Raw genomic sequence first — 26,060 nt, 5'->3', positions numbered from 1 at the left:
CTTAGCTGATAAGAGGTCCGGTCCCGCTGCTGCCTCAGGCTTTAAAGTCAGTACTCTTGGCCTCGGCGCATATGACACCATGCCCTCCCCACCACGTTTATTCACTCTCCCAATCCACCCTCCAACCTCCAGCATCTACACCATTACACCACCACACAGAATGGCCACCCGCCGCGGCGTCGGCCTAGGCGCCTTCGCCAACCGCACGCAAACCAGCCAATCCTACGCGACGCACGGGGCGAACCTCCGCTCCGCGCACCTGGCCTCCCTGCAGACGCAACTCTCCGTCTTCCAGTCCCTACTGCACACCTTCGCCGTCGAACACGGCTCGAAGATCAAATCGAACCCGACCTTCCGGGCCGAGTTCGCCCGGATGTGTAACGCGATCGGGGTCGACCCGCTGGCTGGGAGCAACATCAGGGGCGGCACCAAGAACTCCTCCCGCAAAGGCTCCTCCGGCGAGAACGCCAGCTTCTGGACGCAGATCATGGGCGGCGACATGAACGACTTCTACTTCGAAGTGGCGGTGCGGGTGGTGGAGCTCTGCCGCGAGACGCGGAGCGAGAACGGGGGTCTGATCGGGGTGGAGGAGTGCCGCCGGCGAGTCGGCAAGGGCAGGGCGATCGGGAGTGGGTTGGAGGTTACCGAGTAAGAATATCCTCACTATGGTATGGTTGGCTCCGTCGAGAAGCTCAAAACTGATGCGAATGGTTCTTCGTGTAGTGACGATGTCCTCCGTGCGGTCCAGTCCCTGGAGCCGCTGGGCTCGGGCCTGGCCATCATTCGTGTCGGGAGCAAACAATATATCCGGTCGGTCCCCAAGGAACTCAACACGGATCAGGCCACCGTTCTGGAGGTGATCCAGGTCCTGGGCTACGTGAGCATCTCCATGTTGCGGGTCAACTTGAAGTGGGAGAAGGCGCGAGCGCAGACGGTGGTCGACGATCTGCTCGCCGACGGGCTTGTTTGGCTGGATGCCCAAGGCGAAGAGAACGAGTATTGGTCGCCGCAGAATCTGCTAGACGATAGTGGCTGAGCACCGCCATCACCCTGAATTGGCCGTCTGGTAGGACAGCCCTTGACCGTAGACACACACAGTTGTCGCCGCCAGGGTACGAGAAACTTCAGAAACCCGCGGCGAAACCATTCCGGCGTCACGCCCCTTGGTGCTACGTGGCCCACCAAGAACACATCTGCGAAGACAACGGGTTCTCGCGCGTGGTCAATAAGCCTAGTAGCATGGTCACATATTCATCCTGTTACCGCAAAGATACCTGGCTACAAGACCCGTCATGTACATACATATACTTAGCCCCCACCATGGGCCTTCGGACTTGACAGCCAAAGCTGTATCACACCAAGTCAAGTGTATAGGGACCTACAATATATAGCAGATACATATACGCCGGAAGATCTTATGAGTATCTTCAGCAATTCCTATTTCGCCCTCTAAATCTCATACATCACATTGGAAAGTTTCCATCGCCTGGAATTTTTGTGTACCACCCCCATTCATTCTAAACGTCATATTCATCTCTGCAAAGTCGAAGCAAAAAGCAAAAGGTACGATGTGGAGATCCAGAAGGTAGAGGAGGAAAAAGAGGCGTCGACGATGGGACGACGACAGTCATTCCAGCAAGAGAGAAAAAGGGAATTTGGCTCCGTGATGAGAGACGGAGGGATGAAAGCACATGGCATATATCGTACGTTAAGCTTGCGGAGGGAGGGAGGAAAGAGAGCAGGGGGTTCAGGGAAAGGAGAAGTCAAAGGGATTCCAGAAAATCGAGAAAGAGAAGAAGCTTGAGCATTATAACCATGAGAGAAATAAAACAATCAATTTGCCATTAACAAAACATTTCTTTTATGCCTTGATTGCTCCACCCAATGCACCACCGCTGAACTGCTGACCACCGGGGCGGCGGCCTTGTTGACCACCGGGCAACCGAGGGCCGCCACGGGCCTGCCCAGCACCTCGAGGACCGCGGCCACCACGGGCGCCGGCGCCCTGATCGCGCTGGAAGGCGTTGGCCATGCCTTGGGTACGCTGCTCGAGAGTCTTTTCGTTGGCCTCCAGGAGGTTCATCGACTTGTCGGCCAGGGTCACGATCTGGGACTGGAGGCGCGACAGTTCGACGCCCTTGCGGAAGACAATGGCGTCGTTGACCTGGTCCAGGGCGGCCGCCAGCTCCTCGTGGGAGATCATCCGGCTGATGATGGCCTGGATCTTCTTCTCGGGGAGCTCGAACATGGTGGCCAGGGTGGCGAGCGACAGGCTGTCGTAGAAGGGAGCGTAGGTGAAGAGGTAGGTGCGGAGACCCTCCTCCTGGATCTGCTGCGACAGCATCTCCTTGACCTTCTCGGGCTGGGGCATCAAGTCCCAGATCTTGATCGAGTTGAGCATCTCGGCGGCCTTCTTCCAGTCACCGGCGGCAAGGAACTTGGCACTCATGATGACACCGTCACGGGTGTTCTCGGGAGGACCGGTGAAGACCTGGCGCTCGTTGTAGTCGAGCATGCGGCGGAAGGTCTTGGAGATGACACGACGCTTCATCTCGGGGGAGGAAGAGGTCTGAGCCATGAGAGGGACTTCCAAGAACATGCTCGACGTGAGGTAGATGCACTCGAGGAGTTCCAGGTTGATGTGCATGTGGAAGGGGAGTTGACGCTGGCGCTCCAGACGCTCCTGCTCGGGAGAGACGGTGGAGTAGCGCTGGAGGATGATACCCTGAGCCAGAAGCTCTTTCTGACGGCCGCTGCCGCAGACCTCGGAGAGAGTGGTCTGGGCCTCGTAGATGAGACCGGCACGGAAGGCACAGAGACCGATCTGGACGAGAGTGCGGTTGAAGAGGATCTGGGTGCTGACGTCGAAGTTGGCGATGTTCTCCGTCAAGTGGGACATGAGCATCAGGTCGCGAGAGCGGTAGTACTGGTCGTGAAGGGCGAGGAAGTAGATCTGGCAGAGCATCGCACGGGCGCGGATGATACCGTCGCTGTTCTTGAACAGGTAGTTGCAGAGGGTCTGGACAAGCTCAGTCACATCACCGACGTTAGCACGGGGGGTGATCTTGGTGTCCAACTCGGCGGGGAGAGCCTTCCAAGTAGCCTCCTCCAGGATGGTGACAACCTGGGAGGGCTTGAAGTAGATGTGCTCCAATCTCCGCATAACGACTCTGTTGATGCTGTCCTGTCTGGGGTCGCTCTTCTCGGCGGAGGTGAGAGCTTCGACGTAGGTCTGAGTGCGGACGAGGTTGGTGTACAGCTGCTTCTCGTCACCCAAGCGATCAATGTATTCCGCGGTGTGGGGGTCGATGTTCTGGAGGGAGCGGGTGAGTTCGTCATCCAAACGCTCAACGTAAGAAACGATGCTGCCGGGGATGTGCAGGGTCTCGCCGGCGGTAACCGTGGGCTGCTTCTCGTCATCCTCCCACTCCTCGGCACCCTCGGTCACAACGTAGTCGCGGTTGTTCTCGAGGACCGACAGAAGAGTAGCGAACTCTTGCTCGGCGAACTTCCACTGGTCGACGGCCATGTAGTTGCCGGAAGAAGAAGAGGTGAGGTCGAAGCGGGTGGAGATGAGGGTCAGGTAGATACGGATGCGCTGGTAAGGGCTCTGAGCAACCTCCAGAAGCTTCTCCATGGTGCGGATCTGCTCGAGACGGTCGGTGTTCTTCTTTCCGCGAGACTCGACGATGACGCGGAGGTGCTTGAGGATACTCTCAGGGGTGTACTGGAGGGTCTTACCACCGCGTCCGACAGTGGCAAAGCCATCATCGGCAGCAGCAGCAGTGGCAGCGGGGGCAGCGGCAAGGGGAGCCTCGACGCGCTCGACCTTGGTGAGACGGGGGGCGCTGACGACAGGGCGGGCCTCCTCGTCGGCTCCATCCAGATAACCATCCTTGTTGCTGCGGTACTTCTCGATCTGGGCGGCGTAGTCCTTGTTGTTCTTCTTGATACGCTGCTTGACGGCGTTGAAACCCTTGGAGTTGCTGGCGTTCATCTTCTTGTTCGCCGACTTCTGTTTGGCGACGGTCTCGTTGACGAAATCCTCGAGGTCGGCAACGGCCTTGACGTAGACACGGGGAACGGGGCCAGACTGAGTGATCTTGACGACCTGGCGGTTCAGCTTGTCGAACTCTGTGTAGATTGATCCCAAATTAGCATCCAACCACCGTGATTCCTCCTCCTTGCCGCCCTGTGTCGACGACCCTGGCGGAGTCCAGTGTAATCCAACGCACCTGTCGAAATGACCGCCCAGTCGTTGATCTTCTCGGCATTCTCGATCAACTTGATGGTGCCCTCAAGTTCCTCCAGACGCTTGTCCTTGGCACTCTTGACAACCGTAACCTTCTCCTCGTCCTCGCTTTCTTCGCTGTCCGAGACATTTCTCATGAAACGACTGGCACCGGTCTTGCCGGCGCCCTCATCCTCGGACGAGGACTCCTCCTCAGAGTCCTCTTCCTCCTCGCTGGATTCCTCCTCGGACTGCTCCTCCTCCTCACGATCACTGTAGAGCTCCTCCTCGTCGGACGAGCTGGACTCGCTGTCGCTACCGCCACCGTAGAAGAAACGCGACATGTTTGCGGGTTGTGTTGAGGTGTTGTCTTTTTTTCGAACGCTGAAATCAACCGGAGAAAGTCGCGGAGAATCGATGGATTGCCGTCACAAAAAAAAATATCGACGGGGTGACGCACAGTCGTTCAGGGATAGAAGCGTAGATCCCTCAGAGCCAGTCGGTCTGTTTCTTTTGCTTAGGGAGCAAATTCAGTTGTGAGGGTACGGCGGGAGCCGCAGAGGTTGGGCTGCGCGAGCCACACACGAAATTTAAGCGAGGCCACACCTAACCGCATCGGGGAATTAGACAACCACATCCCGCTTCTAGTTTCTAGACTCGACTCCGCCATCCTCAATTTCAATATTGCGGAGAATCGTCAATGCATTTATCAGTATATCCTTATTCCATATCAGAAAATATCAGAACACTTCTATATGCCCTCTTGCCATTCGTTCCTATCCTCATATACCGCAGTCCATATTCAAATATCCAAGCTACAGCCATGTTTTTCTCTCTTCGGTTGCACACGAGAACAAAGAGGGTAAAAAGAACAAAGGGAGAATCAGAAGGCAAAACGGAAAACGAAGACAATTCGACGCATCGGCGCATAGCAGAGGCATTTCCGTGCAGATTGTGCGAAGCATAATCAGGAATGTGAACAAAAAACATAAGCACTATCAAAGAGACATAAATCGAAGTCTTTCCAATACTCCTGGCTATGCCGGAAACCCACCACACACATGGTCAGAGAGTTGACACGAGGAGGAGACATGGAACCTAGGAAGATCGTCACAGACATTGAATCCGTCGATGATCGGCAAAATAAATACCAACACGCCACCGGAAGGCGCTTTACGCTGGACTAGGACCCGCGCTAGTCACTATAATGACATCGGAGTGTCACGGGAGGCTCCCTCCGTTATATTCCAGGGAATGCAGTAGGGCTAAAGATATCGAATGTTGTATGCTGATCAACAAGCAGACTGCATATGGAGCAGGGTTGCGTGACGGTACTGTTGTGGCTTGAGAGCGAGCGGTCCAACTTGGGAATACTTGGTGGTGGGAAGACTGGGGGGAAAACACTTGCAGAATCCCACGAAAGGAGGACACGCGAGAACAGCTATCTGACTGCTCTTCTCTCGTGGTAGACGCACATGGAACATGTGCTTGCTCGATCGAATTTTAGTCAGCGAGGCTGATGCACCGGCCAGGTGCGACCAAATTGCCAGTGGTCTCATCACCTTCAGTGCCACTGATTTTGGCTCATGAAGCCTTCACCTCCTAGGACACCGTCTTCTAGAGTCCGGATAAAGTCCCGGTTTCTTGTGCCACCCGTTCGGCTTCCCCGACGCCTTTGCTGGTTGGCTGAGTTGGCATCAACATATCCATCTGGTGGAGGGGGGTAGTAGGCTGGGCTCGGTTGCAGCCTGATCGGCGCATTGGGATCGAGATGACTCGCCACGCGCTGGATGGTCGGCGGAATGCCTCCACCCTGGGGGTCCATGGTGGATGCACGCTGTCGGCCGGCCCTCGTAGTTGCCTGGGCGTAGAGGGTCTGTGATGGCGCGTATTGCTGTTGCGGCATCTGCCCTGGGAGAATGTTCATTTGATGACCGTAGGCTGGTGGCTGGTTGGGGTACGGCGGAGGAGCACCTTGCTGATGGCCAGCATACATCCCGTTATAGATCGGTGGCGGTTGGGCATGGGTTGGTGTGTGGAACTGATTCAGTTGCATGTTGTATGCATTTTGTGCTGCACTCTGGGCGTGTGCTGCTTGTGCCGCCCGCTGTTTACTGGCTGCCTCCGCTTGCTGCTGCTGCTGGATTCCAGGCGCCACCGTCTTATTTAGAGATGAATACTTCAGATTCATCGGAGGGACGAATGGCCCAGTAAACTTTTGCTGCGTGATAAAGGGGTGTAACTTGGCCTGTTGTGGGGACCAACGCTCGAGCGGATTGATGGTCAACAACCCCCGAACAAAGTCTATGAACGCTATGCGGTTATTGAGTTCTAAAGAGTTGTCAGTCCATGCATTCGGAGAGTATGTTGGCAGACGGCGTACCTCGCTCGATCTCCGCTTGTTTCATGTTCTTCCTGGGCATCGGGTAGCTGCGGATGATTTCCTCAAGGGTTGAAGCCTGGAAGTACTTCTTGCTTGGTTGTTCCTTGGTGTTGTGCTCGCGAGAATACTGCTCGAGGGACTTCAAGCGATACGTCTTCCTGCCGAACTCATCCTGGGTTTTCTCGAAGAACTCGCCCGATTGCTTGCCCATCTCTAGCATCCATGTCGGAGGGAGGCCCAGCATCTCGACGATTCGACAGACTTGGTTGTATTCCGAGGAACCAGGAAAAAGCGGAAGGCCCAGGAACAGTTCCACAACGATACATCCAAGGGACCACATGTCAATCGCAGAAGAGTAGCTAGGGAATTGTCAGTCGTGCCGTCCATCAGGGGAAAATGTTAGGCGGGAGACGATTGCGGTGGGACGTACGGCAAGCCAAGAAGAACCTCCGGCGAACGGTAGAATCTCGACTGGATGTAGGTGTAGACAGTCTGCCTCTCATCGCATGCTGAGCCGAAATCGATCACTTTTATAATGGGGCTCTCCAGACTGCGAGGCGTAGAGTTAGCTCCAACGATCTACAGGTGCCTGGACGAGCAACTCACTTCTTTAGCAATATATTCTCCGGTTTCAAATCGCAGTGGATCAGATGTGCCTTGTTGAGCAGACTCAGAGCATTGAGCAACTGCTGGGCAAATACGCGCACCAAGGTCGTGCTAAGACCTCGGAACTGGTTCTGCTTGATCAACTCGTAGAGGTTGACACTAAGCAACTCGAACACAAGACAAAGGTGTTGCCTGTGAATGAAAGTGTCCTTCAAGCGGAGTAGGTGATGATCGTCGTTCTTGTCGTACCTGCTATTGAGCTGTGCCCGTGATTAGTGAGTTTTCCATGCAACCAGAAAAGCCTGAGCTTACCAGATCCAAGACCGACACTTCCATCATGCTCTGGTTGAAATAGGCTGTCTTGTTCTTGATGACCTTCACGGCCACGACCTCTCCAGTTTTCAGATTCTGGCACTTCACAACTTGCCCGAAGGTTCCTTGACCCAGTACGTCGAGAATAAGGTAGCGATTCCTGATGCTATTAGCGAAGATGCCCAAATCCTATGCGGAGACCTTCGCGCAAGCTACTTACTTGTGACCTGCTTCCTCACTACCCAGGATGTCATTGACATAGAGAATATAGTCGCTATCCTCATTGTCGTAGCCATCGTTCTTCACGCCTTTACTGGGCTTCGTCAGGACTCGCCTTGGATTTCTCGAAGACTCGTAGTTGAAGCCCGGATTGCATATGCGATAAGTGGCGGGAAGATGTGTTGTCAACGCCTGAAGGGGCTGTGTAGAAGTGTCAGAACAAATCCATGCATGTGCCGTGGGGTACCAGAACATACGCTGATAAAGCCACCTTCGGGGTTGGCACGTCTGAAAGGCGGCTGCGCATTCAGGTGCGGTTGCAGATCCGACACTGACTTGATCTTGTGGAATTTGGGAATGGGTCCTCGACCGGGCAAGTGACTGCCACCTGAGATAGATGCAGAACGAGGGGATCGCCCGTCTTGCGCGAAGGCTGCGCTGAGCTGAGAGCCCGCAGAGGGCGGATAGAACTGATCGGGGCTCATATCGGTAGGCTGCAGAGGAGGGAGTCGAGGCGGTCGCGAACCGGCTGCCAAACAAGCAAGGAAGAGGTTAGCGACGATGAACCTTAAAGCAACCACGAGGGCAGTGGATATCACTCACAAGGCGGTGACTGAAATGATTGTGGAGGTGAGGCGTAATTCGGCGCCCTGGTGGGCGAGCGTCGCGACTGATTCGGGCCGGGCGGGAATGCGTACGAGTTATGTTTCCCGGGACTGGCATTATACGAAGACATGGGCGACGACAAGACGTTCCCGGGGGAGTATCTGCGAGCGGCCGAAGACTCTTCATGGGAGAAGTACTGAGAGGACGGCCGGCTGTGGTGGGCAGGCCGTGCAGTGTACTTGGCCCGGTTATACGGATCGGCGTCCTCCATGGTGGTATCCGCATCGGTGACATAATCTCGACTACGTGGCGTAGCAGCGGGAGACGAGGCCATCGAGACGGTCTTGGAGTTCGTCACGGTCGACGAAGGTTTCCCAGAACCGGCAGGGGATTGGAAGGGCTCGTAGGAGTATCCGACCGGGGGCTGCGAGTGCTGTGGCTGGCCGCCGTATTTTGAGGCTAGGTGCTGTTGTGGATTCGACGTCAGGCCGTTGTTGAACTGCGCCGAATGGCCCAGTAAGGGATCCTGGTAAGGCTGCCACTGGGAATCCATGATTACTCTTCACGCTGGTTTAGTGACGCCACTTCAGTAGCAAAGATAGATCAAATCGGGAGTTTGATGATCATCTATCTCTGTCGACAGCGCACATGCACCACGATCGGAGCGTTAGATAGCAGGCGGGGACGGCCGACGCACGTAGCGCAATCAGGCGGAGACGACGCGGCACACCAGCAAGTCAAGAAGGTATGTGGTATATAACTTAGGTCTCCAAACGAGGCAAATGAAGGAATTGAGGGAGTAGATCTAGGCAGCGCTGGAGGTCATGTTCCGAATGACCGGTTGTGTTGTTGAGTTAGTTGGTTGGTGGAAGAAGACAAGAGCGACGAGGTGTGTCCGTACGGAGGTTGGGCGGTCGCAATACACAATGACGGACGGGGGGGGAAGGAGTGGGTGCGACGCAGCAAACCAGTATCGATGCGGCAGCTGACACACGCGAAGGGGGTTGGGGGAGAAGAGATGGGCAAGAAGGGACTGACTGGAAGTCCCGGTTAGGACAGGAATCCAGGCAGAAATGCGCACAGTCTCAAAATGACTGGGAGGGAACTGGAAATAAATCCAGCTGGAGAGGATTGTGGAGGAGGGGAAGAGAGAGAAGAAGAGGGAAGGAGAGAAGAGTAGCTGAGGGAAAGAGGAGGAGGAGGAGGAGTTCGGGAAGGTTGGCTGTGGTGGAGGTGGAGATACTGGCTAGGCTGTCTGTACTGTACGTAGTACCTTAGTACTTGAGTGCAAGTGCAGGTGCAAGTCACTCTGTCTGTCTGTCTGTCTGTCTGTCTGTCTGTCTGTCTGTCACTCTGCCTGGCTCTGGTTAGTCTGGGAGGGGGGGAAACCCGATGAGGGCCTCAGGCTCTTCTCCCTTCTCCTCCCGCACTTGGATGGTTCCGGGCAAGGGCAACCAACAACCCACAGACCCAATTCAAATCTTCTGATCTCACGACTCAAAGCTGTGTTCGCCTCTCCCAGAATACTGTTGGGCGATGACGAACTCGATCGGGGAGAGAGCTTGGAGTGCCTGTCAAAAAGGGTCAATCGGATGGCGGCAAATGGAAGGGCACCACGAAGGCGCAGACCACGCAAGAAGAAGGTTTGGTTTAGTTCTATTGTGAATAATAGGTAGAGAGGCCTGTCTGTATATCTTATGCTTCTGTGGGGTTAAGTGTCAAGAGGGGGGAAAAAAGACGATTGTGGCTCTGTTCACCGGAAGGCCGCCATTGAGTCCTTTAACTATTGAAGACAATACTACCCGGATAGAATTGAGTAGCTACCTATCCTAGAGTCACAACATCGTTATATAATGCCCATCAATCAGTCTGGCCTGCCTGCTCAACCAGCCCCCGTCGACGATCTGCCTCCATTGGGAAGTTTGCATCCACCCCCTTGAGCGATGGCGTTTGTAGTTGGGCTGCTAGGAAGGGCCTCGAAGGAAGACCATACACATTGAGTGTTGAGTGATAATGAAAAAGCCCTGATGGTTTTTGTGTAGCTCTCTCTTTCATATTATGGCCCCGAGCACGGTCCCTGGACCCAAGGACCGACCGGAGGAATGGAGGCATATACTAAGTAGAAGCAGTATCATGCCTACTATGTAAACAGTATCCTCAATTGACCCCTCCCCAAAACTTAACACCTGACGGGACAACCTCCACGACCACCACCACGACGACCACCACCATCAATGCCTCCAGTGGACCATGTCATCTTCGCATACTCCATAGTTTAATGAGGCGAACACACGGGCCAGAGCCCACTTCTGTGACGTGGGAGGCTACGTAGGGTGTGACTAACAGTATCCTCCCAGACGGTGTAGAGGGCGGTGTACAGGAAACTCCTCTTTCTGCCAGACATATCACTGTGGCTGGAGCATGTGGCTGGCCCGTCTTACTCAGCAGGTCTCCATCCTCTCTCGGCGGCCGCCGCGGTCTCTTACACGCACCGATTGTGCAGCTATTTCATCTGATAGCAAGACAACTGCTTTATTTATAGCTGGGCGCTCATCTGACTGGTTTGGCGAAAGCACAACTGAGTCTGAAGTGACTGTGCGCGCTTGCAAGAAGCTTGTATGCAAATTCATAGCTCATTCTTTATTGACCGCAGCCTATATCAATAATTATCGGGCCATCTCTCATTTGATCTGCGCTCATTTAGGTGTTAATATTCTGAAAGAAGCACACCCTATTGAGGCGCCATATTGTGTTCTAAACTACCCTCATCGAACTATTGCCACGCGCACTTCACTCCTCCACAGGGAAAATGGCCGGAGCGTCCAAACCCGGCCCCAACCCGCCTCGAATGCCCATCGTGGTACCGGAAATGACCGCCGCCTCCTCGCAGGACGTGAAGATGTCCACAGCGAACACCAGCGAGTCCAGCGTAGTCAACCCTGACAATGACGTCTGGGACACCGAGATGCAGCTTGTGTCATCGCTCGCGAAGCTCCAGCAATTGGAGGGAATGGTGAGAGCAACAAAAAAAGCCCAATCCCTTTTTCCTTTTTTTTTTGTGTTTGGCTGAGAACCGCTCCACTAACAACCGAAACAGATCCATCAATTGCGCACACTGCTCCCAGGAAGGTTACTGGAACCCCTGATAACGGCCGCCAACCCGGGCATAGCGGCCGGCGGCCGGCAGCAGGGCGTATCGTCATCAACATCACCATCCCCGCGGGCGGTGTTTGAGCAGCTCAAGCAATGCGTCCATAGCGGGGTGCGGGAGGTCGCGGAGTTCCAGACGCTGTGGCGGAGTCCGGAGATGAAGAGCGTCTGGGATCGGGTCGACGCCCAGATCCGGGGGAATGGAGGCCAGCTGCTGCAGCCGACGGGGATGTGGGAGGAGGACTACGACGTGCTGCTGGAGGGGCTCGTCCGGGAGGAGCAAGGGAAGCAGGCGGAGCGGCGGAGCGTCGAGGAGGAGGCGGAGCGGTCGAAGATCCAGGCCACGGAGGGCGGCTGGCGGGCGATTGTGGAGGGGTTTGCCCAGCGGAACGTGCCCGGGGTGCGGGTGCAGACGAGTAAGACCGAGGAGGCGTCAGTGCTGGTAGCGCTGGTGAAGGCGGGCATGGTCTTCCAGGTTCACACCGTTGAAGGGCTGGAGAGCCACGGGGTGCCGGAATGGCGGATCGCCAGTAAGGCGGCGCCTGGACAGCCCGTCACCAAGCTCGAGGGGGCGGTCATGCAGTGCTTGAACTCGCGTCCCCGGCAGTGGGACCTGCTCCAATTGTTGGTGAGTTCTCTCCCTCGAACATCTCCAGTACATACCTAACGCAGCAGTAGGAGATGATATCATCGTACTCCGACATCAAACAAACGCCGTGCCTGAAATGCAACAAGCTGACCGACACCGCGGCCCAGTTACCCGCCGTCCGCAGGCCGAAACTCGTCCCATCCACGGACGGCCAGCAGTCCACGACCGTCTGGGAAGCCTATCATCCCAGCTGTGTCGCCGATTGAAAGTGACAAGCAGAGACGGCCATCAAATAGTCTTCAACATCTTCATCAGCCCCACAAAGACAAACATTTCTAAATCCTTGCACATCAATTCGATACCACTCATCAACCTGTCCGCATCCAGTAGCGCTTACCATCACCCCAACTCAAGGAGCCCTCCATCCCAGTCTCAGGATCCAACCCCAACTCCCAAACACAGACAATCAGCCCTTCAAACCGCCGACCTCACGACAAACCACGACCTCAAGCAATCCAAACCCCCCCAACCCCCCACCGCATATCGTCACCTAGACCCGGAAATCCACAAACCCCATCAACAAGACACAAGCAGAACAAAGCCACTGCACAACCAAGCGAACCATCAAACCAAGCTACCCATCACCAACCAACCAAACCCACATCACCAACCTCAAATGAAAGCCTCAAACACAGCACCTCAAAAAGCATCACGATGTGTAACCTATGCTCGCCGAGCCCAGTTGAAAGCACACTGCATCGCAAATAAGAGCCAACTCTCGCACATCTTTAGTGAAAGATCCAGACTGGAAACAAAAACGCCAGAGCCATACATAACGCATCTACATACCCACAAAGCAACCTCAACCCCAATCTCACAAGAGAAAGAATAGACTTTATTCATCGTATATCTCAAATCCTACTCGCAAACCCTTGAATCCCAGTATCCCAGTATCCCCGTATCCCCGTATCCCCGTATCCCAGTATCCCAGTATCTCAGTAAAGAAAGATGTGCTGTACCTGTACCATTATGACCCGTGCATGAACACATGCATTCGTGCATATGCAGATACACACACACACACACACACACACACACACACACATATCTATACAGCAATCCCCCATCTACAGCACAATTGCCAATCCACAGAACAAACTTCTAGATCCCAGAATCCCATAGAATAATCATCAATCTATCAACAACATACATTATCACCACCACCCCGCCAAAATAAAAAAAAAAAAAAAAAACACGCCAACTGAAACAAGACATGTAGTAAAGGACGAGTTCGCTATTATTCATGGATATGAGGAGAGCACGAAAAACAGAAAACCGTTCGCTTTGCACAACCAAACCATGATGCAGGATTACATTTGCTTCTGTGCGAGATAAAACAGAAAATTAGAAATAGGATGGCTGCTTTCATAACATTTTTACACAAAATCGCCCTACGTGGAAAAGACCCCAAAATCACCGGCAAACCAGGTGAAGGTGGTGATCGTGATGAGGACCATGCCGAACACGAATTTGAGACCTTGGCGTTCGAGTTCGGAGAGGGCACCGCTGCAGGTGGCGCAGACGAATCCTGTAGAGGGTATATCAATTAGCACTGAGTCCAAGGGCGGGGGGAAGTCGGGAGAGACGAACCATTCAAGGGCGTGTACGACTGCGGACTGTACATGGCGAAGGTGTAACTGGCGGCGCTGAGGTGGCCGCCCTTGGCCGTGTCGGAGATGGCCTTGCTGGCGTCCCAGACAATCAGCGTGTACGAGGCGGTCAGCAGCGGGACCGTCGCGTTGGCCTTGTACTCGCCCGTGTCCCAGACGACCTTGTTGGTCTCCTTGACGGTCATGTTCTGCGTGATCGTGTATTTGTGGCTGTTCAGGCTGCACGAGGCGATGACGTTGACCGCCGTCGGCGTCACGTCCAGCGAGGTGTAGTTCCAGGCGAACGTCACCGAGTTGCCGATCTTGTAGTACGTCGTGGTTGTCGTCGCGGGCGTCAGTATCGAGATGCCACCGGCCCAGGCATTGGTGGTCGTCGAGTTGCTGGACGTGGTTTTCGTGCTGCCCTTCTTGGTCGATGAATCGGATCCCGTCTCGGTCCCGCTGTTCGTGTCGGTCCCGGTCGCGGTGCCAGTGGCCGTCCCCGTTGCGGTCCCCGTGGCCTTGCCGGTGGCTTTCGTCCCTGAAGCGGTCTCCTTGGCCGAGTCGGTGGCCGAGTCGGTAGCGGAATCGGTCTTGGCTGCACTCTTGCCGGTCGTGGCGGCTTGCCCGGTCGTGGCGCTGTCGGCTGCTGTGGTGTCTTTGGTATAGTCAGTATGGAGGAAGTGTGAGCCAGCGTTTAGGGGCTGAGGCGGTACTGACCAGCTCGCCGCAGGAATTGACCGTGCGCCAAATCGTCCCCAGGGGAGGGGAACGCCGATGAGATCGTCCCCAGGAGGAGGAGGATGCACAAGGCGGGTAGGAGGTATAGGGAACGCATGATGGTGGTGCGGGCTGTGCGGACGATGGAGGTTGTAGAGAGTGGGTGAAAACCGAGGGGTCGAGTGATCCCCCTTGGCGAAATTCAGGGTCCGATCGACGTGGGCCGTCGCTGCGATGAGGATTCGTCTCTCAGACAAGGAGGTGCAATGTGTCGAGCGATTGAGATTAAGCGGATGATGCAGTCGATGGCGATGGAAACGGTGCCCAGAGATTGACAAGACGATGGAACTGCAGCGGGTGGTCGGTCTTTTTAGGCCAGCGGGCCTGAAACATGCAGATCGGCTGATAGATTATCGGCAGGGTCCAGCGAGAGTCGGGGTGGGTAAACAAAGCGAGTGACGGGGTCTGGCGCTCAACAAAACTGCAAAGGACGAAGACAGAGAAGCGACTGACACTTATCTGGGGACGATGCAGAGGAGGATAGAATAAAAGAGTAAATAAAAACTGGTCCAAACAGACCACAGGCAGGCGCAGCAGAAGACGAGAGGCGAGAGTGAGAGCGAGCGAGAGAAGCGAGAGACTAGCAGAAGGAGAAGGGGAAGAGGGGACTAACCCGATTGGGCCAGTTGGGCCATTTGTGAGACACGCAGCTATTTTTGGTACTCACTGGCCTGAGGCAGTCAGGCATTGTTCACTCACGGATGACATGATGCAACGCACATCTTGGACAAATGTTGTGCATACCCTTGCACCTTGATTCGCTCCTTGCACCCTGTATCCTGCACATCTACAAGCCACTATTGCCAATTATTGCTTCCTTTACTTGCCGACGGCACTCGATGGTATGTATAATTTGTACTCGGTATAAATTTCTCACTGTGTCCCACAATCATCGATAGCCAGAACCCAATCAAAAGCAGAACGCTATCGCACAAATCACACATAGATACATTGGCTTCCCATCATCATCCTTCGCAGGTCATTATTACGATTAATTAGCATTAACATCAGGGCGAAAAGTCTTAACCGTCGTCGTACTGATACAGATCTTGTAAGCGTCAAGCTGGCGGGGAGGGTGGCGAATAGTTCTCCGGATCTTTATCTTTGCGTCGTATGATTCATCAACCACGAGGCGTCGTTGTGGTGGTGGTAAAAGCAAAATACCCCCCTCGTGCCTTGTCTAGGAGGTATATTCAACGGTGAGGTCGACCTTGTCGCAGGAGGAAGGGATCGTGGCCGGCAGGTACTTGTAGAGCCAGAAGAGCTGAGGAGCGTTGTGGTACCAGTCGCAGACTAAAGTAGATAACGAAAAGAATCGGTCAGTGACAAGGGTCCCTCTATGATTAACTTCGTGCAAATCGGGGTTCACTTACCCAACCAGCCGCCGAAACCGTTCTGCTCCGACCACTGAAGGCTCGTACCGTTGACCGAGAAACCTTCGTCACCGTAACCGACATTGATCTGGACGGGTTCCCATGCTACAACACGAGGTTAGCCCAATGCGGATTTTTTTTTTCTTTCGGAGAGGCGAATACTGACAAGCATAGTTGGTGTTGGCACCCATCTTGAAACCCCAGGGGAAAGTGGTGCCCAAGTCGAACTGAGCGTTTGTACCGTTCAGGGTAACAGCTCTGGCTCTGGAAGTGTCGGAGGTGAGCACAGCATCATTGAAGCCAGCGCCGGTGTGATAGGCGTAGACGTAGAGGTTGTTGTGAGCGTCGTTGGCAGCGCCGGAGGTCTTGAGGTAGAAGCTCTTAGCGGTATCGCGAGCTTGGATGGGGCTGGCCGCAACAGCGGAGACGAGCAGAGCGAGAGAAGCGAGGAACTTCATGATTGCGAGAATTAGATGTAGAGATGAAGACGAGAGAATGAGAATCCTGTACAGAGGTAGATATTGTGCTGTAGAACGAAAAGAAGGCTGTGTGTGTGTGTGTGTGTGTGTGTAATGAAGAAGGGATGGCAATGGGAATGACGGGTGTTTAAGTATGAAGCGGCGAGCACTCCCACCAGATCCGGTGGGGAACAAGGCCGTGGGAGACGAATTTCCTAAGGAGGCAATGGAAGACGGAGATCAGAGGAACCAAAGCAAGAACAAAGTCAATGAACACATGAAAGGACGAAAGAGAGGAGACAGGAACTAAAGTGGTGGTTGAATTGGTGGGTGCAGATGGACTTGGCACTGCTCACTGCCCCAGGAACCCTCCCCGGGTTTGAAGGAACACTGGTACGGAATACTGCAGGCTGAACGGGATTGATTGAATGATGGGAGGCAAAAGAGAACAAGAGCAAGAAGAGCAGGATGAGACTTGGCCGGCCCACTCACGGACTGTCCGCTACTCCAGGCTCCGCTGGCTGCCTTCAAGGTTGGGCGCCGGCCACGACCGATTGGCTTTGGAGTCGACGTGGTGATTGGTCTGGGGCACAATCAGTCAGCGACGGTGGGCGGCGAAGTCGGAGACAGATGGTGATTGGCACAGAAAGGCGGGGGGAGGAATGAGACATTCCATGTTCTGTCTGGCTGTCTATCTGTCTGGCCCACAACGAGGAAATCTCCCCATCATGCTGTGGGAAATTGGAGGCTGGAGGTCATCAACCACAACCACCACACATTCTGCCAGGTACTGCTTACAGTACTTCTTAGAATTCTACTCAACACTAAACAACATGCAAAATGAAAAATTCTGCCCTCGAGTTTTATTCCGTTCAACAAATACATACAATGCAACAAACCTCAAACTTGGAGCCAGTTGATCCTCATCTACTCCGTCGATCCCGATCTATGCTCACGTATCAAGTAAAATGACCATTGGATCTTCAGGACTGTATCATCACAATCCTACCCCATCAACCAACGTCTATCTGATGCAAAAACTCTATGCACCTGTCCCCTGAGCAGCATGCACCAAAAAAAAAAAATAACCGTGTCAGCCAAAAAGTGGATTAACTTAATTATAGAAACAAGCACTTTGTTCCCTCCCCTCTGTCAGCATCAGCCATGAAGAAAGAACCCTAGACTATAATCTGACGTTAAGGCTGTGCTATCATGCAGGAATTGTGCACTTTACTCGCCGATCGGATCTCCGAATTTCCCACAAATTATCAAAGCGGACTACATCATTCCAACGTTTGTCGTTTACTCTGTTGTATGTGTATGTGTGTATGTGTGTGGCCTTGACATCATGATCGTCCGTTTCCATTCAACGATGCTGGCCGGTACGGGGCGCCTGCACCTCGGGGGTTGCCTTACATCACACGATTCCATCTGATAATCTGAGCTATAGGGGGTAAAATACTAGCCGAGGAAAGTCCTGGCTTTTTTTTTTTTCACACGAGGTCGTGGAACTTCCCGCACGTTTGTCCCTTCACGCATGGCAGGATCCGTGAAGGTTGGTGTTGAGAGGGAAGGTTGCATATACTTCCGGGCTATCTCCGAGACATGACTCGGAACAAGGCACCAGACACATGAGCATAACACGGAAGATAGATCAGATGATTCAAACATCATAAACATAACGAGACATCTCATGCATGAGAATGTAGGATCTCGTATATATCGTCATGTCTCAGACTTATGAGGGGGGGGAGTCGCATCCGCCCGCGGCAATGTAGACTTGTCTCACCCGATACGAGGTGGGTTGCATATCGCTTAAAAAACATATACATCGACGCATACAGAAAGAAAAAAAAAACAAACATCCTATGATGCCACCGGGTACAGGCGAATATCCACCCCATGTAAATGCGACAAAGTCAGATTGGACATGATCCGGGGCTCCTCCACCGCCGGTGCGGCATTTTCGATACGGTCGAAATGCTGCAGCAGGCGGACCAGGGTATAGCTCGCTTCGGTCAGGGCATATTGCTCTACCATCCAACAAGTTAACAAAGCATTTTCCTAAAAGGGGAAGTGACGGGGGCTTGGGTTATGGGATGTAACTCACGACCAAGACAGATCCGGGGTCCGCCGTTGAACGGCAGGAAATCCCACCCGCGGATGGCGTTCTCCTCCCAGCGTTCCGGCCGGAAGCTTCGCGCATCAGGCCCGTAGAGGTCCTCCCGCCGGTGCATCGCATATACGGAGTACGTGACCAGCTGGCCCTTGCGAATAAACACGGGGGCCTTGCCGTCCGGGCCGCCGCCCACCGGGAGTGAAGTGTCTTTGACAGCGACACGGAAGTTGAGTGGCACGGGGGGCAGCAGACGGAGGACTGGTCGAGTGTCAGTATAAAGCCTAATTCCAGAAGAATATAAATCGCTTACCCTCGTTCAGGAAATACCGCAGATATGGGATATCCTTCAACCGCGCCTGCGTGATCTTCGCCCGCGGATGCACACGATCACCGAATTCCTCGACGATAGCCCGCCGCAGCCGGTCCCAGACGGCGGGATGACGCGCCAGGTAGAAGAACGCCGAGCTCAGCAGACTGGCCGTCGTGTCACGTCCTGCTAGCAGAATATTGAGCATGTTATCGCGCAGGACCCTCGGATCGTCCGTCTCCGCGGCCAGCGCCTCGGCGAAGATGTATCGATCCGCACCCTTGTTCGGGTTGTTCTTCGAAGCCAGCGCCAGTCGGACATAGTGGTCGACGACCTCATGCACGCGCTTGTTGGCGTCTTGGAACTCCTTCGGGTTGACCAGCCAGTACAGGCCCATGAACCGGTTGCGGGTGAAAAGGTACTCCTGCGACAGGTTGAATGCCTCCGCGAAGCCCTGTGCATCCCCGACTGTTGTCTTCTCCAGAACCCCGGCGTGGCCGGAAGAGTGCATCGCGTCGACCGACTCGCCGAACAGAAAGTGCGTTGCGGAATCGATGGTCAGCAGGAAGAAGAGGCGCTGGATATCGAAATCGCTGCCATTCTTCGGGATCAGCTCGATCAGTCGGGAGGCGTGACCGTCCATCAGATCTAGATCCGCCACCTGCCCGCATTTAGTTTCTGGGCCCTGAGATGCGTGAGATATATGAGCTGGCCTTACCTGATCCCGCGTGAACTGCGGCCGTAACAACGCCCGGGCATGCGACCAGCCCGCACCATCTAGTGTGAAGATGCCGTCCCCAAGCAGGGGGTAGAACTCACGATGGCGGGTACCCAGGCTGAAGTCATGGAATTGGGTGGCTAAGAGGGCTTTCAGATTCTCAGGCTCAACCGTGGACAGAATCGAGACTCCTCCTAGCCCGGTCAAGCTGAACGTGGGTCCATACTGATCGTAGAACCCCGCAATATATTCGACTACGCGGCTGTCCTTCGCTGCCCGTGCGAGTTCGAAGAAACTCTTGAGACCGAGAGGATCAGATGGGATCTTTTGTGGAGGCTCGCAACCCAGCGATTTTGCGGTTCTGCGGTTTCTGAATGTTTGTCGGATGGAGCGCAGGAGTTGATATGTCAGGTACAGTGCCCCGCTGACCAGAGTGATTAGAGTCAGCATGATGCTGGAGATGCCTGGAAGTAAGGCAAAGGGCTGGCTGATCGTAGGATTATAAATAAATGAGCTGTATTGAAGTGAGTTTGAGGTGATCCTGACGAAAGTCTTCTCTGCAAGTTCCAGATATACTTATTTATACCGGTACAATATGGGCATTTAGGCATAGGATTCCTCGGTGGAGACACATGTCACAAAAACGCCCCCGTGTGCCTCCTCGGGACACACTAGTACTCAAAGTTGGAGGCGCAAGAGGATAACGAAAGGTTAAAGCGACCCAGACAGCAATGATTGGAAAGGAAAAGTGGGAAAAGCATCATGGCTGATTCGTGATTTTATGGCTCGAGGCTCGGAGGCCGGGGAAATTCGCAAGCATCTCCGAATAGGGTTAGAAGGTTAGAAGGACGGAAGCGGCAATGGTGGAGTACAGCCTGAGTACTTACTATCCACCCAGCTCCTTCTTTCCCTAATCTTCTGCCATCTGCTGGAAACTCAGAACATCTATCTGATTGTGGCCTAATATGTACATTGAAATTGGTCGATCCATTCTCTCTCTCAACTCTTGGTTGACGTCCCCGCTCCTGTCCCGAAGCACGGCAGCCACTGCAGCAGCGCCGTGCTGAACATCCCGCGTGACAGTTTCCCGGCTGTGGGGAGCATCTGAAAGTCGAAGCAGTGCTCCGAGTCCTCCAGGATATATCCAAAGACCGTGTTCCCATTGGTCGTCACCCCACACAACGGAATGTCGCTGGAGAATTGAACGCCCTGGGGTGCTGTATCCTCTGTCGACAGGACGGACAAGGTCCGCCACGGATCGAATTCCCCTCCACTAGTATATGTGTTCGAAGGTCGGATGGTCCACCCGCCAAACTCGCGGTTGGTCTGGTCCGTCAGAGGCTGGACCGGTAAGAGCCCCTTCTTGATCGCGTCGGGGAACTGCCGGTTGCAGATATGCTGCTGATACTCGAGGGTCTGATAGCTTGAGAGCAGCGCATGGGGGCCGGCATTGTTGGCCTGGTAGAACCCCCATTCGGTGCAGTACTGCCAGGTCCAGCTGATGGCTGAAGGGTCGCCGTACGGCTTGCTCAGATCGCATTCCAGCGGCAGGCTGGTGTTCTGGCCCCTGCAATTGGTGTCCATGTTCTGGTTGACCAGGGCCGTCAGCACGGGCCAAGCCGCCCAGCGCTCCGCCACATATTGCTTGCCGTAGATGGGGGCCAGCCCATCGGGACCGGCAGTTTGGTTGGTGTTCGGGTCGGCTTCCAGGTACTCGCAGAAAGCCCCCAGGCTTGCCGTGCCCCCGTCCATGCCATACGACTGGAAACTCCCGTACATCGCCACCAGCGCGGCTGTGAAGTCCCCGTTGGAGTTCTTCTCGGCTTCCGAGCCGAGGAACAGTTGCTTTATCGACCCTGCCGTTTGATTACTCGACAGCTGCTCATCGATGTATTCTAGCCCGGCACGAATGTCCTTGGTGCAGTTGGCCCACCCACTGGCCACCATTCCTCGGTAGACCTGGTCGAAGTAGTTCGTCATATTCACTTGGGCCTGTACCGGGGCCGAGGAGGACCAGGCAGCGAAAATGGTATCCGGGTACTCCTGACGAGTCAAAGCCGCGCGGATGCCAGCGTATGAGCCACCGATCATGACCCAGGGGGTTCCTGCGGGAGTGAGATCGACATCGGGATGGGCCTTGCGACTGAAATTCCGTGCAAAGTACGGGAGATCTGCGAGCGCTTGCTTGGTTGTGAGGTATTGATAGTCCTCTGGCGGAGTGTCATAATTCACAGGGAAGGGGGTCGATTTGCCATAGTATCTGACGCCGTCAGTCCACGGAGCCGACCCAAGCATCTCCGGTGCGGGTAGACGAACCTATGCTCCCAAATGATCCCCATGGCATTGAATTCCTCCAGAGTTGACCGGAAGAATGACAGCGACGAAGTGAGGTGCGCCTGCGCGACCGAGGCTGCCTCCGTTTCTCCGGCGTCGTAAACCAAGATCGGCTTGCCGGCTTGATAGAACTCGTCACTCACCCAGAATCGGTTTCTGTATGTACCTGCCGATGCGTTGTTGTGATCGATCGGGATCTACGGACGTTAGATCCGTACCACCGACACAAAACCTCTGCGACCCTTACCGAGACGTATTCGTCTTTTATCGTCACCATCGCCGAGTGTGAGACGGCTGAATGAATGCTTGCGTACTCATGACGGTCAAGGTCCGGCTCTATCCCCAGTTCCGCGAGGAGTTGCACGTCGCGACCGAAGGGGATCTTCTTCCCCCGCCCGACCACCGAGGATGGAAGTAACGCGACCGCAATCGCGGCAAGACATGATAGCTTCACATACATTTTCCTTGTGATGGATGTCGACGAGCAGGCACAGTGCAAGAAACAATGCTCATAGGCCGGAGCGCGAGTGCCATTTCAGCCATGGACGACGCCATCATGCGGTCCCTTTCGCTATATATACGCCTCACAGACCTATTTCCGAGCAGGACGGTTTCGGCACCCTGTATGACAGAGTGGATATTGCAATAGAATGGCTACGAGTCGAGTCATGCTGTGTTGTTGACGGACGGCAGAACAAACAAACAGCGGCGGCTGCATGGGTAACCAGGGATGCCGCTTGTTCTGTGTTCGGCTTCTCTGGCTGGAATGTTGGACAGGGGCTCGGCCCAACCCCTGGCCGGAATTGATGAAAACATCGCCGAAGTGATTTGTGCCTGGTCTTGGGGTGGGGTTTGTTCCTTTTTGCGGTTCGGATGTTAATCCCCAGACTGCGATCTGGAGTCTGTGCCGTGTTCCGAGATCTCAGATGTCACTGAAAATGTGGACAGCAGGAAAACCACAATCGCATTGTCCACCCTGATGGCTCTGATGGAGTTCTTTCGGCGTCATAAAAGCCTTATCGTCTACGTCGTACAAGCTGAATGTATCGTGGATTGCCCTGAGGCAAGGTCACTTGTTCATCAATATCTTTCTACTCGAAAAGCTCCAACTCCATGCTGAGATATAGTACGATGCGCACTCCGTGGACCTTAGATGAAGCCTTCAAGGCGCCAGACCGATCTTAAGCTGTCAAGTAGAAGCCGACTGATCGAGTTTGTTGCTCCACTGAGGGTATTTTTCTCACACAAGTAACAAGGCCATAGGCCTCACTACTCCTGTACCACATCCGTCTTGAAAACTTACCACCCTGCCAACATCCATTGGCGGGACTCGTCTCTTCACACTGCCAGTGACAGAAACTTAGCGTCCGTCCATCCATCCATCCACACACAGAACTTCCTACCGAACTTCCTTGGACCTGCACGTAGTGAATGATGCGAGCACGAACTGCCTGCAGAGGATTCCCGTTCAAACCCCTGGATCCAACCTCCCAACCCGCCAAAGACATTGCAATACATCCAGGATGGGTCTCGTCGTCTACCTGGCTTTTCCCCGTTGTTTCTTCCGCTTTTCATTATCCAACCACCCAATAGTAACCACATCGAATGTCCTCAGCCGACTTTGACCAGTCACTCCTCGGAAGCCTTGTGCACAAAGAGCGAGAGTGAGCCTAATACGAGTAAGCTTTCGGTCACATATAATCCCTCTTGGTAGGGGATATGTTCTTTAGCAAAAATGCGCCTGCGATCTTCGGAACCTGTACGCTGGTAGTATGAAAGGACAATCACCGCAGCGGGCACCACGGCATGAACACTTCAGATACTTTACATAGATCACAAAGCGGTACTGTACCTCCCGAGACATTGGACCCTTTATAAGAAGTCCGTAGAGTAAGAAAGTTACAACAAGAGCCAATGCCGACCCATCCGCATAGCCTTTACAAAGCAGATCCATGGGCTGGAAGGAGGAAAGCGGAGCAGCAGTAGCTACAGTCAGAAGGAAGAAGAGGGGGAAAGAAAGACACGTCGAGGCGAGAGTCAAAGGACGACAGCATCTCCTCTGATTTCACTTGATGTTGTTACTGTTATATGCATGCATCGAGCCAAGGCGAGAAGGCCGCCACGGAGGTGAATACACTACAGATTTGTATCACGCTGCTGGACACCACTGCGATCATGGTAACTGAGCCACTCTAAAAAGCTCGCAAGGGGGAACTCTGGGCTCTGGGCTCTGTGCTCTCCAGAGCCTGTCGCAATCCTGAGCAAGGAAGCATTTCGACAACCGTGGGGGCACGGCGGTTCGACTGAATGACCTTTGACGCAGTTGGAACGGGTGAAGCTACGCCACAAGGCAGACCAGACGCCAACCTTAATAGCCACAAGCAGCGGTAAGAAAGAAACCAGAGCAGCAACTCGACTCCCCGACACAGCCAAGTTGATAAGTATGGACCCTTGACGCCTACTCACGTCCTTTCCATCCTCGTGCCCGAAATCCCCCCGCTCTCCTGCAGCGCCGGCATGCCCCAACCGCTCAGCCACCGAGACTGCAGAGCCTGTCGCGCGGGGATTCTCTCCTCCGGCCGAAACGCCAACATCGCGCGCAGCATCTCCATCAGCGCCGCCCTCTCGTCCTCCGTCACCGGTTCCAAACCCCCCTCAGCCCGCGGCTTCTGGATACTCTCCTCGAACCGCCTCTCCCAGGACCTCCGCCCACCACCGGGCCCAGCCCTCCCCGTCCTCACCAGACCCAGCTCGCCCTCCTCGCTGAACCACTCCCGTCTCCTCCCCCACCTCACCTCCCCCACCATTTCCCCGGCAACTTCCCGAGCACCTCGACCTGCTCGGCCGTGACACGATCCGGACTCGGAAAAAAACGTCTCAAACAGCGGCCGTTGCCCGAGAATCTCCCAAGCACAACACGCCAGACCCCAAACATCGACGGCGCAGGAAAGCGGCTCGTCGGAGAATCTCACCTCGGGCGGCTGAAGAAGTGGCAGGGTTTTGGAAGCAACCCTCACCGTTTCGCACGGCGCAAACGATTCCCCACAGTCGCTGAGCGTGATCTGCTCCTCGCCGAGAGGGAGGTCCTCACAGCGCACACGCCGTACCACCCGGGAATGAACACGCGCGCGGGGACGCCCTCCGCTAAAGGGTGGCCATCGAGACGACCCACATCCTCCGACTCGGGGTCGCCGTATCTCTCGTACAGCTCTGAGGGGGAGATACTGTCAATGGAGCGGGGAAACTGAACAAGAATATTACCTAGATGCAGATCTTTGTGGAGGGGGGGGAACGGAGAGTCAGTTCTATCCAAATCCACCCGCGGAGTCTGACGGAGGAAGGAGAAGGGACATCATATCATCACCATACTAACCGCCATGTACAAACCCCAAACTGTGGAGGAAGGCGACGCCCCGAATGAGCTGGGCGATCATCGACTGCGCGACCCGGGGGCCGAAACACCCCGGACACCGTACCCGAAGCCTCCTCCTCCTTGGCATCGAACAAGCTCATCCGCGCCGGCGGCGTCACCACACACCGATGCCGACAATTGCACCCGGCCACCCAGACCTCATCCCAAAGGGGCGGGAAGGACTTCCTTCCCGGGACGAGACACCGCACTTGCCAGGGAACGTAGCACCCTCACTTCAGAGGAGGAGGAGTGGCTGCTGGCGTCCGCGGTGAGGACCTTCACAGCGACGTATCGGGCTTCGGGGCAGTCCCGGGCCAGCCAGATGGTCGAGTAGCCCCCGCGCCCAAGCTTGCCGACCAGCTGGTATCGGCCATCCGCTAAGCTATCCCCGACCTGTAACGGAAGATAGCCGCCGGGGCGGTATCGGTGGAGGTCTTCGACGTCTTCCATCAACCGGTACTGGAACTTGCCAGGCGGCGTGCCGGATGCTCATGTATCTTGGCTCATCTCATCTGATCTCCGCGGGGTGCGAGTGGACATGGCCGATGATGTCTCCCTGCCGGGAAACCCCAACCCAGTCAAGACAAACGTGCATACCTGGCTGCGAGGGCGCCGCCGGGCATTGATGGATGTGGAAGGACGTGTGGAGATCTGGCGGAGCGGGCACTCGGCCGAAGAACTGCTGTAGACAAAAAGACTAAACGCGGGTTTTTGACCTGTACGAGACGTTTTCCAAACCCTTGTCCTGGGTGGCTGGTGACTGAGCTGTTGTTGATGTCGTTGTCTAACTTAGTTGACTTAGTTATCGATAATG

The 26,060-nt window shown here is 54.7% G+C and overlaps 9 protein-coding genes across 9 annotated transcripts; 2 read left to right on the top strand and 7 right to left on the bottom strand.

Moving 5' to 3' along the window:
- Window positions 1-160: 160 nt before the first annotated feature.
- Window positions 161-1,036, top strand: BO72DRAFT_391814 (ESCRT-II subunit protein SNF8; the record flags this gene model as incomplete). The annotated part of the gene is made up of 2 exons (XM_040941874.1): window positions 161-648; window positions 724-1,036. The coding sequence occupies 2 exons, from the start codon at window positions 161-163 to the stop codon at window positions 1,034-1,036; spliced, it is 801 nt and encodes a 266-aa protein (XP_040795516.1).
- Window positions 1,037-1,427: 391 nt separating this feature from the next.
- nip1 (translation initiation factor eIF3 core subunit c) lies at window positions 1,428-4,675 on the bottom strand. Its single transcript, XM_040946027.1, has 2 exons — window positions 4,236-4,675; window positions 1,428-4,134 (listed from the first exon to the last, which is right to left on the bottom strand). The coding sequence occupies exons 1-2, from the start codon at window positions 4,573-4,575 to the stop codon at window positions 1,862-1,864; spliced, it is 2,613 nt and encodes an 870-aa protein (XP_040795515.1). The 5' UTR covers window positions 4,576-4,675; the 3' UTR covers window positions 1,428-1,861.
- An 876-nt stretch (window positions 4,676-5,551) lies between these two features.
- On the bottom strand, window positions 5,552-9,045 carry BO72DRAFT_315783 (putative protein kinase Yak1). Its single transcript, XM_040940545.1, has 8 exons — window positions 8,355-9,045; window positions 8,009-8,280; window positions 7,753-7,952; window positions 7,533-7,692; window positions 7,221-7,480; window positions 7,045-7,164; window positions 6,615-6,973; window positions 5,552-6,562 (listed from the first exon to the last, which is right to left on the bottom strand). The coding sequence occupies exons 1-8, from the start codon at window positions 8,908-8,910 to the stop codon at window positions 5,796-5,798; spliced, it is 2,694 nt and encodes an 897-aa protein (XP_040795514.1). The 5' UTR covers window positions 8,911-9,045; the 3' UTR covers window positions 5,552-5,795.
- Window positions 9,046-11,077: 2,032 nt separating this feature from the next.
- Window positions 11,078-12,591, top strand: BO72DRAFT_315717 (RNA polymerase II mediator complex subunit MED27 domain-containing protein). The gene is made up of 3 exons (XM_040940544.1): window positions 11,078-11,370; window positions 11,455-12,135; window positions 12,186-12,591. The coding sequence occupies exons 1-3, from the start codon at window positions 11,167-11,169 to the stop codon at window positions 12,360-12,362; spliced, it is 1,062 nt and encodes a 353-aa protein (XP_040795513.1). The 5' UTR covers window positions 11,078-11,166; the 3' UTR covers window positions 12,363-12,591.
- A 956-nt stretch (window positions 12,592-13,547) lies between these two features.
- On the bottom strand, window positions 13,548-14,583 carry BO72DRAFT_391877 (uncharacterized protein; the record flags this gene model as incomplete). Its single annotated transcript, XM_040941879.1, has 3 exons — window positions 13,548-13,684; window positions 13,747-14,403; window positions 14,466-14,583. The coding sequence occupies 3 exons, from the start codon at window positions 14,581-14,583 to the stop codon at window positions 13,548-13,550; spliced, it is 912 nt and encodes a 303-aa protein (XP_040795512.1).
- Window positions 14,584-15,705: 1,122 nt separating this feature from the next.
- Window positions 15,706-16,356, bottom strand: BO72DRAFT_391838 (uncharacterized protein; the record flags this gene model as incomplete). The annotated part of the gene is made up of 3 exons (XM_040941875.1): window positions 15,706-15,818; window positions 15,899-16,003; window positions 16,065-16,356. The coding sequence occupies 3 exons, from the start codon at window positions 16,354-16,356 to the stop codon at window positions 15,706-15,708; spliced, it is 510 nt and encodes a 169-aa protein (XP_040795511.1).
- A 1,639-nt stretch (window positions 16,357-17,995) lies between these two features.
- BO72DRAFT_453630 (cytochrome P450) lies at window positions 17,996-20,278 on the bottom strand. The gene is made up of 4 exons (XM_040946026.1): window positions 19,501-20,278; window positions 18,786-19,443; window positions 18,467-18,733; window positions 17,996-18,389 (listed from the first exon to the last, which is right to left on the bottom strand). Exons 1-4 carry the CDS (start codon window positions 19,948-19,950, stop codon window positions 18,223-18,225), a joined length of 1,542 nt encoding a protein of 513 aa, XP_040795510.1. The 5' UTR covers window positions 19,951-20,278; the 3' UTR covers window positions 17,996-18,222.
- BO72DRAFT_315501 (putative serine peptidase, family S28) lies at window positions 20,272-22,026 on the bottom strand. Its single transcript, XM_040940543.1, has 2 exons — window positions 20,388-22,026; window positions 20,272-20,320 (listed from the first exon to the last, which is right to left on the bottom strand). Exon 1 carries the CDS (start codon window positions 21,793-21,795, stop codon window positions 20,500-20,502), a length of 1,296 nt encoding a protein of 431 aa, XP_040795509.1. The 5' UTR covers window positions 21,796-22,026; the 3' UTR covers window positions 20,272-20,320; window positions 20,388-20,499.
- Window positions 22,027-23,991: 1,965 nt separating this feature from the next.
- BO72DRAFT_481685 (uncharacterized protein) lies at window positions 23,992-26,011 on the bottom strand. Its single transcript, XM_040947692.1, has 4 exons — window positions 25,844-26,011; window positions 25,529-25,606; window positions 24,935-25,031; window positions 23,992-24,902 (listed from the first exon to the last, which is right to left on the bottom strand). Exons 1-4 carry the CDS (start codon window positions 25,867-25,869, stop codon window positions 24,297-24,299), a joined length of 807 nt encoding a protein of 268 aa, XP_040795508.1. The 5' UTR covers window positions 25,870-26,011; the 3' UTR covers window positions 23,992-24,296.
- Between the last annotated feature and the right edge of the window lie 49 nt (window positions 26,012-26,060).

This window comes from Aspergillus fijiensis (genome assembly GCF_003184825.1).
Source record: "Aspergillus fijiensis CBS 313.89 unplaced genomic scaffold BO72scaffold_99, whole genome shotgun sequence".
Lineage (NCBI taxonomy): Eukaryota > Fungi > Ascomycota > Eurotiomycetes > Eurotiales > Aspergillaceae > Aspergillus > Aspergillus fijiensis.
The sequence above is the reverse complement of the archived record's forward strand: the minus strand, read 5'-3'. Positions and strand labels throughout refer to the sequence as shown.

Excerpts from the sequence above, each read along its gene's own strand:
- nip1 (XM_040946027.1), bottom strand. The coding sequence starts at position 4,575 with ATGTCGCGTTTCTTCTACGGTGGCGGTAGCGACAGCGAGTCCAGCTCG. Across the intron at positions 4,135-4,235 it reads CTGGGCGGTCATTTCGACAG|AGTTCGACAAGCTGAACCGC; the intron begins GTGCGTTGGATT and ends CAATCTACACAG.
- BO72DRAFT_315783 (XM_040940545.1), bottom strand. The coding sequence starts at position 8,910 with ATGGATTCCCAGTGGCAGCCTTACCAGGATCCCTTACTGGGCCATTCG. Across the intron at positions 7,953-8,008 it reads CCGAAGGTGGCTTTATCAGC|CCCCTTCAGGCGTTGACAAC; the intron begins GTATGTTCTGGT and ends ACTTCTACACAG. Across the intron at positions 7,481-7,532 it reads AAGTGTCGGTCTTGGATCTG|CTCAATAGCAGGTACGACAA; the intron begins GTAAGCTCAGGC and ends TCACGGGCACAG.
- BO72DRAFT_315717 (XM_040940544.1), top strand. The coding sequence starts at position 11,167 with ATGGCCGGAGCGTCCAAACCCGGCCCCAACCCGCCTCGAATGCCCATC. Across the intron at positions 11,371-11,454 it reads TCCAGCAATTGGAGGGAATG|ATCCATCAATTGCGCACACT; the intron begins GTGAGAGCAACA and ends CAACCGAAACAG. Across the intron at positions 12,136-12,185 it reads GGGACCTGCTCCAATTGTTG|GAGATGATATCATCGTACTC; the intron begins GTGAGTTCTCTC and ends ACGCAGCAGTAG.
- BO72DRAFT_453630 (XM_040946026.1), bottom strand. The coding sequence starts at position 19,950 with ATGCTGACTCTAATCACTCTGGTCAGCGGGGCACTGTACCTGACATAT. Across the intron at positions 19,444-19,500 it reads CGCAGTTCACGCGGGATCAG|GTGGCGGATCTAGATCTGAT; the intron begins GTAAGGCCAGCT and ends AAATGCGGGCAG. Across the intron at positions 18,390-18,466 it reads ACCCCGGATCTGTCTTGGTC|AGCAATATGCCCTGACCGAA; the intron begins GTGAGTTACATC and ends GTTGGATGGTAG.
- BO72DRAFT_315501 (XM_040940543.1), bottom strand. The coding sequence starts at position 21,795 with ATGCTTGGGTCGGCTCCGTGGACTGACGGCGTCAGATACTATGGCAAA.
- BO72DRAFT_481685 (XM_040947692.1), bottom strand. The coding sequence starts at position 25,869 with ATGCCCGGCGGCGCCCTCGCAGCCAG. Across the intron at positions 25,607-25,843 it reads GGCGGCGCCCTCGCAGCCAG|CTGGTCGGCAAGCTTGGGCG; the intron begins GTATGCACGTTT and ends GGCCGATACCAG. Across the intron at positions 24,903-24,934 it reads TCATTCCCGGGTGGTACGGC|GAGCAGATCACGCTCAGCGA; the intron begins GTGTGCGCTGTG and ends CCTCTCGGCGAG.